Below are 12,542 nucleotides of genomic sequence, written 5' to 3'. Positions count from 1 at the left end.
TCAGGCTCCCAGGGATTGGTTGGCTAGTCGGACGTGGTGGACGGACCGCGTGAGAGCTGGGGCGCCATTGCCGGCAACAGACGTGGCTCTAAGATCGCGAGTGGAAAAATATATCGAGCGCTCCAAATCGCATGTTTTAAAAGCGATTTTCAAGTGATTTTCAAGACTCTCGACAGCACAGTCGCGCTGATCGTTGATAGCTCCGTCTAAAAGGATTGAGTTAAATCGGGACGAGTGTGATCGTTATTCCCAGCTATCGTCGAGCGGGGCTGAGAGTTGTACAACCTGTTTTTTGGAACTCTATTGGGGCAATTCCGCAGTTAGTAACGTTACATTTTAGGGACATTCTCATTATTTAGATAAGAGTCCTTTCTCTATCTGTGGATGTAAAGTCTCATTAATGTCACCAGAGATCAACCTAGTCTAGACGTAGAACAGAGCAAAGAATGAAATCATTTCATGAAACATTCTAGAAGAAAGAACTGCTTTTAATGCCGGTTAGTAACGTCCTTTTTTTGTAACGTTACTAACCGGCATTAAAAGCAGTTCTTTCTTCTAGAATGTTTCATGAAATGATTTCATTCTTTGCTCTGTTCTACGTCTAAACTAGGTTGATCTCTGGTGACATTAATGAGACTTTACATCCACAGATAGAGAAAGGACTCTTATCTAAATAATGAGAATGTCCCTAAAATGTAACGTTACTAACTGCGGAATTGCCCATTGTTGCCAAGAGTTCTGGCAGGTTTTTTGTGCTGTGTAATCCATCCTGTTACCAGCCAATAAAATATTGTGCCTACCCCTAGAGGCCGATTTGAAACACAGTGGTTTGTTTTGTTGTTCTCTTTGTCCACACGTGGACTGCTTGAAGCTCGGACATAACGTCAGTATTCTGTGCTGGAAGATATTAACAGCCGGGATCGCGACATCATATACTTGTGCAGGTCAACACGTCTCACGCCATTCTCAGAGAACAGCTTCAATGCCGGTGAGTCTGGCAGTTCACCCAGGCAGATTGGCAGGGACTGCAAGCAGCCATTTCTTTTCAGACTGGTCTCCTTTATTTACTTACTGTCCATGATATTAACTCAACCTTTGAATCTTCCACATAAATCCTCTCTCTTTTATGCACAGGCTCATCCCATCTTGTCTTCAATCATCATATCCATCTTCTTTCCCATGGTTCACTGAATCCTGTCTTGAAACGACTTACCTTCTCTTCCTGGAAGGCATATCTGATGAAGGCAACCTCAGATCACTTCACAAAACCCATATCAAGTGTGTCCACTCTCAGGAGAGCCAGAAAACAAAATCTGTCCAAACTCAAAATTGAACTTTTAATCTTGTCTTCCTCCTCAAACCTTTTGGTGCCTTGTGTAAGAGTGTTTTCAGTGTATGCTCCCCCTCCAACCCTTCCCTCTCTTTTGATGTAACCACAGTTGCCTCCACTCGCGAGAAGCCAGAATTCCTCAATTATGCATTTGCTTCAAAATATGGTCACCAACACCTCCATTACTGAGACACACACACACACACACACACACACACACACACACACACACACACACACACACACACACACACACACACACACACACACACACACACACACACACACACACACACACACACACACACACACACACACCTGCCCCTACCCAGTTGCACCCAAATGCTCCTGGACTCTGTGTCTTCCAATCGTCATCAAGGTCATGGAAACCATCATCGCAGTTGACATAAAATCATTCCTTTTTCTTCAATGACGTCTTCGCAGATCATCAATTCGGATTCAGACCAAGTTGCAATAGTTTTTCCACATTCTCTTCAAACTCGTTCTTCTCTGCAAGGCTTCAAGACAGCTGTTCATCACCATATCACATCATCCTCCATCCAAATCCATAATTTATTTGACTCCCATTAAACTACTCTCTTCCTCCCCACCCAGCCCATCCCAAATTTTTCAGTTTTTCTTTCCCAAGAGGTTACTTCGCTATCCGTCGTGTCAACCTCCTGCATTTTCCTTTACCCACCTCCCTCTTCCATCAGCTTCAACTTTGTACACCAAAAGAAAAAGTCTTGTTAAAAAATAACTCTTGATATAAAGTCTGTGTGCCCCTAACCCACATATCCTGTTCTGCCTCATCATGAGATTCAGCATTCGGACAAATATGGTGACACCTAGCATTGTTTGTTTAGTGCACAATGCTGTTTCTATGGGTTTAAAAAGCCCATCCCATGTCCTTTTTCTCAAGACTGCATGGGACAAGGTGTTCTCTGAACTCCCTAGTTGTGATATCTTGAACCTCCATCATCGAAGATGGATGGAGGTTACTGTTTTCACCCCTTTCTGTTTGTTTGTTTGTTTGTTTGTGAACAGTATTGCGGAAAAACTCCTCGACGGATTTCGACGAAACTTGGTGGGGGGGGGGGGTTAGGTCTGGTCCAAGGATCATGCCATTAGATTTTGGACTTGGTCCAAAATCCAATATGGCTGCTATGGCGGACAATTTTAAAAAATATTTAAATTTTTTTTTTTTTTTGCATTTATACATGTTTTCAGTGATTTCCAACCCCCGCCCCCCCTCCTCCCCCCCAAAAAAAATTGTTAGAGAAAATTTTTTATTGCAACTTTTTTTTCATTCTCTCTGTTATCCTACCTGTCTGGCTGTCTGTCTTTTGTCTGTTTCTGACCCTTGTCTCTTCCTCTCTCCACCATTGTTGGTGCTTCGTTGTGTGATATTTTCTTTGAAATCTCTTGAATCCTATGCCTTATGCTGTTTGCTTGGTGAATCAGAAGATATTTCTATCATTGCATTTGCTGGCCTTAATTAGTTGGTTTGTTTTTGCTTATGCGACTATATTTAAACCTGCTGTTCTTTTTTTTGTTTTTGTTTCACAGGAGGTCCAGAAACACTCTGTACACACATTGGTGTTCCGATCGCTGAAGCGCACTCATGACATGTTTGTGGGTGACCAGGCAAAGCCTATCCCCCTGGATGAAGCCAGGTGCAAGATAATTGAAATTGTTGAGATACATGATGTGTCATGCTTGCTTCAACTTTGAAAACACAAAGTATTCTGCAAAAAGCCATGCAGTGTAATTTTTTTTTTTGAAGAAAACACCATGCAATGTGTTCAGTTGGCAAAGTATGAGGGTCGAATAGCAAACCAACTGCCTTCCAGAGTTGGCGATATTGGATTTGATTCAAGTGTACTATTGCATTCTACTTTTTAATGGAAGTGAGATGTTAAGAGCAGTATCGGTTGCAATTGCTAAGTTTGAACCACTTTCATTTCCAAGATGCAAGTTGGTAACAGCAGAATTGCATGTATGTAAAATTATTTTGTAGTGGCTATGCTGGCCAGATGTTATGCCATCAGTGACACCTGTAAGCCATCTTTGTCTGCATAAAAGTTGTAAAATCTATTATGGCCAATTGAGCATTTTTGGAATATTGCATTTGCCTCAAAATTAGTTTTACCAGGCCAAATACAATAGGCTGATGGCCAGTGAAGCCCACCGTCACCCACCTCCCACCTCCCACCCCCACCACACACCCTCGTCCCCCAAGACAATCTTTCAAGGGTACCAAATTATTCACCAGTATTGACTGAATGAAAAACATGTTCCCAGAAAAATAACTCAAATGCACTACTAGTTTATACTTGCACTGTTGCAAAGCTCGTTCTGGTCACTTGACTTTAAGGAGGTCAAAATGGGTGATAGTAAATTTCTTCAAAAATCTTCTTCTCTAGACCCACCAGTCAGAATTATATCAAATTTGGGTTACAACATTAGGACAGGGAACGGATGTTAAATTGTGGAGGTCATGCCGATCATGTGACCGGAAGTTTGTCAAAATGGCGGTCGCGTAAATTCCTTCAAAAACGTTCTTCTCCAGATCCACCAGTCAGAATGCAACCGAATTTAGTTTACAACATTAGGACAGGGTAGGGATGTTAAATTGTCGAGGTCATGCGAATCATATAACTGGAAGCGTGACAAAATGGTGGACTTGGTAAATGTTTGGGAAAATCGTGCAAATTCCTTCAAAATCCTTCTTTCCCGGACCCACCAGTCAGAATGCGACCAAATTTGGGTTGCAACATGAGGATAGGTCCCAGAGAAGGTACAGGTCCAGTGGTCCCATTTTTTTTTTTTTTCTGGGAGCATTTGTTATTTTTCATTCAGTTGATCCGAATGAACAATTTTGTACCAATTCCAAATTGTCCTGTTGGGGGGGGGGGCAGGGAGGGTGGGGGAAGGTGATGCAGGGTTGGCTTCATTGGCCCCCAGCCTTCAAGTTATTCTGCCAAACTCCATGAATTTATAAATGCTTTCATTGAGTGTCTGTGCAGCTCCAAAGAGCAATTCACACACCTCACACACAAACACATACCACACACACACAAAAATACCCCGCACCCACCCCAAAACACACACGAACACACGCCCCGCAACGCGCGCCCCGCAACGCGCGCCCCGCAACGCGCGCCCCGCAACGCGCGCCTCGCAACGCGCGCCCCACAACGCACGCCCCACACACCTCCCACAACACACGCACACCACACACCTCCCACAACACACGCACACCACACACCTCCCACAACACACACACACCACACACCTCCCACAACACACGCACACCACACACCTCCCACAACGCATGCACACCACACACCTCCCACAGCACGCGCACCACACACCTCCCACAACACGCACGCACCACACACATCCCACAACACGCACGCACCACACACCTCCCACAACACGCACGCACCACACACCTCCCACAACACGCACGCACCACACACCTCCCACAACACGCACGCACCACACACCTCCCACAACACGCACGCACCACACACCTCCCACAACACGCACGCACCACACACCTCCCACAACACGCGCGCACCACACACCTCCCACAACACGCGCGCACCACACACCTCCCACAACACGCGCGCACCACACACCTCCCACAACACGCGCGCACCACACACCTCCCACAACACGCGCGCACCACACACCTCCCCCAACACGCGCGCACCACACACCTCCCCCAACACGCGCGCACCACACACCTCCCCCAACACGCGCGCACCACACACCTCCCACAACACGCGCGCACCACACACCTCCCACAACACGCGCGCACCACACACCTCCCACAACACGCGCGCACCACACACCTCCCACAACACGCGCGCACCACACACCTCCCACAACACGCGCGCACCACACACCTCCCACAACGCGCGCGCACCACACACCTCCCACAACGCGCGCACCACACACCTCCCACAACGCGCGCGCACCACACACCTCCCACAACGCGCGCGCACCACACACCTCCCACAACGCGCGCGCACCACACACCTCCCACAACGCGCGCGCACCACACACCTCCCACAACGCGTGCGCACCACACACCTCCCACAACGCGCGCACCACACACCTCCCACAACGCGCGCGCACCACACACCTCCCACAACGCGCGCGCACCACACACCTCCCACAACGCGCGCGCACCACACACCTCCCACAACGCGCGCACCACACACCTCCCACAACGCGCGCGCACCACACACCTCCCACAACGCGCGCGCACCACACACCTCCCACAACGCGCGCGCACCACACACCTCCCACAACGCGCGCGCACCACACACCTCCCACAACGGGCGCGCACCACACACCTCCCACAACGCGCGCGCACCACACACCTCCCACAACGCGCGCGCACCACACACCTCCCACAACGCGCGCGCACCACACACCTCCCACAACGCGCGCGCACCACACACCTCCCACAACGCGCGCACCACACACCTCCCACAACGCGCGCACCACACACCTCCCACAACGCGCGCGCACCACACACCTCCCACAACGCGCGCGCACCACACACCTCCCACAACGCGCGCGCACCACACACCTCCCACAACGCGCGCGCACCACACACCTCCCGCAACGCGCGCGCACCACACACCTCCCGCAACGCGCGCGCACCACACACCTCCCGCAACGCGCGCGCACCACACACCTCCCGCAACGCGCGCGCACCACACACCTCCCGCAACGCGCGCGCACCACACACCTCCCGCAACGCGCGCGCACCACACACCTCCCGCAACGCGCGCGCACCACACACCTCCCGCAACGCGCGCACCACACACCTCCCGCAACGCGCGCGCACCACACACCTCCCGCAACGCGCGCGCACCACACACCTCCCGCAACGCGCGCGCACCACACACACCTCCCGCAACGCGCGCGCACCACACACCTCCCGCAACGCGCGCGCACCACACACCTCCCGCAACGCGCGCGCACCACACACCTCCCGCAACGCGCGCGCACCACACACCTCCCGCAACGCGCGCGCACCACACACCTCCCGCAACGCGCGCGCACCACACACCTCCCGCAACGCGCGCACCACACACCTCCCGCAACGCGCGCGCACCACACACCTCCCGCAACGCGCGCGCACCACACACCTCCCGCAACGCGCGCGCACCACACACCTCCCGCAACGCGCGCGCACCACACACCTCCCGCAACGCGCGCGCACCACACCTCCCGCAACGCGCGCGCACCACACACCTCCCGCAACGCGCGCGCACCACACACCTCCCGCAACGCGCGCGCACCACACACCTCCCGCAACGCGCGCGCACCACACACCTCCCGCAACGCGCGCGCACCACACACCTCCCGCAACGCGCGCGCACCACACACCTCCCGCAACGCGCGCGCACCACACACCTCCCGCAACGCGCGCGCACCACACACCTCCCGCAACGCGCGCGCACCACACACCTCCCGCAACGCGCGCGCACCACACACCTCCCGCAACGCGCGCGCACCACACACCTCCCGCAACGCGCGCGCACCACACACCTCCCGCAACGCGCGCGCACCACACACCTCCCGCAACGCGCGCGCACCACACACCTCCCGCAACGCGCGCGCACCACACACCTCCCGCAACGCGCGCGCACCACACACCTCCCGCAACGCGCGCGCACCACACACCTCCCGCAACGCGCGCGCACCACACACCTCCCGCAACGCGCGCGCACCACACACCTCCCGCAACGCGCGCGCACCACACACCTCCCGCAACGCGCGCGCACCACACACCTCCCGCAACGCGCGCGCACCACACACCTCCCGCAACGCGCGCGCACCACACACCTCCCGCAACGCGCGCGCACCACACACCTCCCGCAACGCGCGCGCACCACACACCTCCCGCAACGCGCGCGCACCACACACCTCCCGCAACGCGCGCGCACCACACACCTCCCGCAACGCGCGCGCACCACACACCTCCCGCAACGCGCGCGCACCACACACCTCCCGCAACGCGCGCGCGCACACACCTCCCGCAACGCGCGCGCACCACACACCTCCCGCAACGCGCGCGCACCACACACCTCCCGCAACGCGCGCGCGCACCACACACCTCCCGCAACGCGCGCGCACCACACACCTCCCGCAACGCGCGCACCACACACCTCCCGCAACGCGCGCGCACCACACACCTCCCGCAACGCGCGCGCACCACACACCTCCCGCAACGCGCGCGCACCACACACCTCCCGCAACGCGCGCGCACCACACACCTCCCGCAACGCGCGCAACGCGCACCACACACCTCCCGCAACGCGCGCGCACCACACACCTCCCGCAACGCGCGCGCACCACACACCTCCCGCAACGCGCGCGCACCACACACCTCCCGCAACGCGCGCGCACCACACACCTCCCGCAACGCGCGCGCACCACACACCTCCCGCAACGCGCGCGCACCACACACCTCGCGCAACGCGCGCGCACCACACACCTCGCGCAACGCGCGCGCACCACACACCTCGCGCAACGCGCGCGCACCACACACCTCGCGCAACGCGCGCGCACCACACACCTCGCGCAACGCGCACCACACACCTCGCGCAACGCGCACGCACCACACACCTCCCGCAACGCGCGCGCAACGCGCACCACACACCTCCCGCAACGCGCGCGCAACGCGCACCACACACCTCCCGCAACGCGCGCGCAACGCGCACCACACACCTCCCGCAACGCGCGCGCAACGCGCACCACACACCTCCCACAACGCGCACCACGCGCACCACACACCTCCCACAACGCGCACCACGCGCACCACACACCTCCCACAACGCGCACCTCCCACAACGCACACCACACACCTCCCACAACGCACACCACACACCTCCCACAACGCACACGTCACACACACGAAACTCAAACAGCGAACCAACAAATATTTGTTCATCTTTTATTTTTGTGAATAACTTGATTTTCTTGCACCACACATTACCATCGAGTGTTACCTGAACTTGGTATTTTTGTTGAGCAGCGATGAAATGACAAACCTCTCTTAACACCTTTGTCTGAGCATATCATTTTCAGATTGTAGTATATTACTTTTCCATTGATTTCTTGACAACCATCAAAGTTTTCTGTCCATTCAAGGATGTTTATTTTCTTTACATTCTCTCTCTTTCTCTCTTTCTCTCTTTCTCTCTTTCTCTCTTTCTCTCTTTCTCTCTTTCTCTCTTTCTCTCTTTCTCTCTGCAGCCTGTGGCTGCTGGTTGCATCATTGGTTGGGACGCGACTATGCCACTGATGCAGTGTCCCCCTTACCAGTGCACTGGTACTCATTTTGCCGACCTAGGAAGGATTACAGGCTGAGTCAACCTCCTGGTGTATTAATTCAGCGGCCCAACGGGGCTTGAACTCAGGACCCTAGGATCCCAAGCCGCCACCCTAACCACTAAGCCAACTCCAGGCTTTTTACATCCTCTCACTTATTTGTATTTAACTTTATTCACTTATTTGTTTTATCGACCTTTGTTTTAGTTATTTCTTCAATAAGGCTTATTTGATATTTCTTACATTCATTAGGTTTCCCATTTAAACACCAAGGCTGTGATTTTCTCCATTCTTGTGGTTTGGTTATTGCTTGGTTTTATCATTTTATATACGAGTAAAAAAGGTGGCGGTAGGCCATTAAGACCTCCCAACCCTTATTTTATCTTGTGCCATATTTTTTGTCTTAACATTTATGTCACACACACACACACACACACACACACACACACACACACACACACACACACACACACACACACACACACACACACACACACACACACACACACACACACACACACACACACACACACACACACACACACACACACCCATCCATAGGGGAGGCTGTAAATTCCATTTTCTAAAATATACCTCTTATCAAAAGCTCCCAATGCCTTTTTATTTACCTCCTCTGTATATAAATGATGTTTTCACTTGTTATTGTATTCATTTTTCTCTACTCTTCTTTCTTCAAGGCTAAACAGTTGTAATAATCTTCAAAATTTATTGTTTCTTTGATTACATTTTTCTTTACCACCTTTAACTTTTTATCATTTTTCAATATTATTATCAATATCCTTATCGGTATAAGCCTTTGCTCTCACCCCCACAAAATCACTCATCTTTCCAGCCAACTCGTCTTTAAACTTTGCAATAACATTTTTATTCTTTGGAGAGAATAGTTTATCTGATTTATAATTGCTTGTATCATAAATTCCAACATTCTGAGATATATCCTTATAAATATCTTCCGAATTGATTTTCAAAATATAACTGTCTATCTATATAAAGTAGATAAACCCCTTCCACATATTTCTTTTTCGGTTGTTGTAGAAGTAGTCATCCATTCACAACTTTGACAAGTTAAGAATTGATGTTCCTGTTTAGATAGGTTTATCCATTTCAGTACTTTCTTTGTTCATATGAATAGCACAAAAGTTCTCTGAAAACACCTCTGTTCTTTGAAAACTTGGTTTGTTCATTAATTTAGATGCTTGTTTCCAAGATGTAGGAAGTCTTATGTTTTTTCCATTCCTAACATTTTCCATATTCTTTCCAAATACAGCATTATTCATTAATTTATAAATGTTCTTCTCAAAATCATTTGAAGCAAGTGTTCTCTTTTCTGTGTTAAAATCAATATACTTTTTTTAACCAATGACTGTTTAAATTTCAAAATCCTATGAATTTTCTTCAGTCTTAACCCAGCAGATAAATATTGTCTGAAATTCCTTTGATGTAAAACATAATTCCATTGATCATGTAATGTCGTAAGTAATTTCTCTGTTGGTTTGCCTTTTGTAAGAAATGATTGTTGATAACCGCAAAGCCATTCCTTCTTCGGACTTTCTTTATCAGGCGCATATGGAAGGTCTTTATGTTTCTTATGGAGTTCTTCAGGATATTTTAAATCAACCTCAAAATAATATCCTACTTTAGCTTCATCTAATTATTTTTGAGAGGATTTAACAATGTTCTGTAAAACCTTTTTCAGAATTTTTCTCCTTAACCCATCGAAGATTTCTATGAGGTAAACATTGAGACGTTGCTCATCCGTACAAATTGTTAGCATCATAATACATCATGTAAGAACTATTGGTTCACGAAAAAAAAGTGACCACTATATTCGTTATTGTTGTCTGTCTGTCTGTCTGTCCCGAGCATAGCTCCGTGGATTTTTATCCGATCCTGACAAAATTTTGGTGGGAGGTTTATATCATGATCTCGTTGTGTTTTTGTGAAAATGGGCATGGTGCGCCCATTATGGGCGGAGCCACGCCCAAAAAACGTGTTTTTAGGGGGTAGCCGATTTCAATTTGCATCTTCTCCTCGGGGGTTTGTTGAATCTGACAGGGGTTTCAGTATTTGGTTAGCCCAATGGCACCTGCATAGCCCTATGGAGCTCGATTTTTCATTTTCGTCCCAAGGTCAAGGTCACAAGGTCACGAACTTAGAAAATTGCAAATTTTGACAGAAAAAAATTCTTCTCCGAGGGGTTTGTCAAACCTGGCAGGGGTTTCGGTGTTTGGTTAGCCCAATGGCACCTGCATAGCCCCACAGAGCTCGATTTTTCATTTTCGTCCCAAGGTCAAGGTCACAAGGTCACGAACTTAGAAAATTGCGAATTGTGTTTTTAGGGGGTAGCCGATTTCAATTTGCATCTTCTCCTACGAGGTTTGTCGAATCTGGCAGGGGTTTCGATATTTGGTGAGCCCAATGGCACCTGCATAGCCCCAGGGAGCTCGATTCTTCATTTTCGTGTCAAGGGCAAGGTCACAAGGTCACGAACTTAGAAAATTGCGATTTTGACAAAAATCCATCTTCTCCGAGGGGTTTGTCGAATCTGGCAGTGGTTTCGTTATTTGGTTAGCCCAATGGCACCTGCAGAGCCCCACGGAGCTCGATTTTTCATTTTCGTCCCAAGGTCAAGGTCAAAGTCACAAGGTCACGAACTTAGAAAATTTCGAATTTTGACATAAAAATCATACGACCGCCCAAACTTTGAGACCTTGGATGACAATATTTTTATGCATAATCTTGAGGTCATTCCCCACCTAAAGTCTTGAAATCATTTTGCTCTATCTCGAACACCTTGCCCGTGGCGCCCCCTTCAAGTTTGTTTTTACGCTGATTTCATCAAAGTATGGATAATCTGATGAGTGTGAAATGCCATATAGCCTATATGACGTTATATTGATCCTGGAATGTTCCAGAGGAAGTTTTGCACCAAAGGTCATAATCCTTGACCTCTGATCTTTAAAGGTCACAAAGGTCAAATTTTCAAAGTTGTGGGAATCAAACCGGGTTTTCGACCTTCTTTGACGAACTAACTCCAATAAACTATAACATGTATCCTGTTTCCTTATTTTAATGTCCACAACATTGTTTTGTGACCTTTAAAGGTTATGCAAAGGTCAAATTTTGAAACTTGTTGAACAAAACCGGGTTTTCGACATTTTGCATCTAATAACCTGTCACTCATACCACATAATGTTGATCAGTTTTTATAACTTGGTCAAACATTATCACATTCTCTCATCCTTGACTTCTGAAACAATCTACATCGTCAAATACTGCTCGTGAACCATCGTCGTCTTCAGACTTGTCTTTTTTAAGATTATAGTTAGGAAGATATTTGTTGTTGGCTTTAGCATATATCTTTGGACAGACTTGTGATATTCCACCTCTTTTAGCTTTCTCTATCATTAAAAGCATATATATATATATATATATATATATATATATATATATATATATATATATATATATATATATATATACACACACACACACACACACACACACACACACACACACACACACACACACACACACACACACACACACACACACACACACACACACACACACACACACACACACACACACACACACACACACACACACACACACACACACACACACACACACCACCGAGCCTGGTGTTGGCGCAGTGGTTAGGGCAGCGGTTTGGGATCCAAAAGGTCCTGAGTTCAAGCCCCGTTGAGCCATTGAATTAATACACCAGGGGGTTGACTCAGCCTGTCATCCTTCCGAGGTCGGCGAAATGAGTACCATACCAGTATACTGGGCCGGTGTATATCCCGGTTAAAATAGGTGTACCATA

The 12,542-nt window shown here is 49.7% G+C and overlaps 1 protein-coding gene across 6 annotated transcripts in view; it reads left to right on the top strand.

The window, feature by feature from the left end:
• Window positions 1-12,542, top strand: part of PLRG1 (pleiotropic regulator 1) — a 204,895-nt gene that overhangs the window by 54,948 nt on the left and 137,405 nt on the right. For all 6 annotated transcript variants that reach the window (XR_015053148.1, XM_085863551.1, XM_085863547.1 and 3 more), the window contains one exon: window positions 2,900-3,006. Coding sequence is in view for 5 of the 6 variants with exons in the window: in XM_085863551.1 (XP_085719677.1) it covers window positions 2,900-3,006 (107 nt within the window). In the remaining variant the exon portion in view is untranslated. Of the gene's footprint in view, window positions 1-2,899; window positions 3,007-12,542 lie in introns of those variants that run through there.

The sequence above is a fragment of the Eptatretus burgeri genome, chromosome 18 (assembly GCF_056783735.1).
Source record: "Eptatretus burgeri isolate ZD-2024b chromosome 18, Ebu_testis_v1, whole genome shotgun sequence".
Taxonomy (NCBI): domain Eukaryota; kingdom Metazoa; phylum Chordata; class Myxini; order Myxiniformes; family Myxinidae; genus Eptatretus; species Eptatretus burgeri.
Note: the sequence above shows the minus strand (reverse complement) of the source record. Positions and strands in the feature narration are given on the sequence as shown.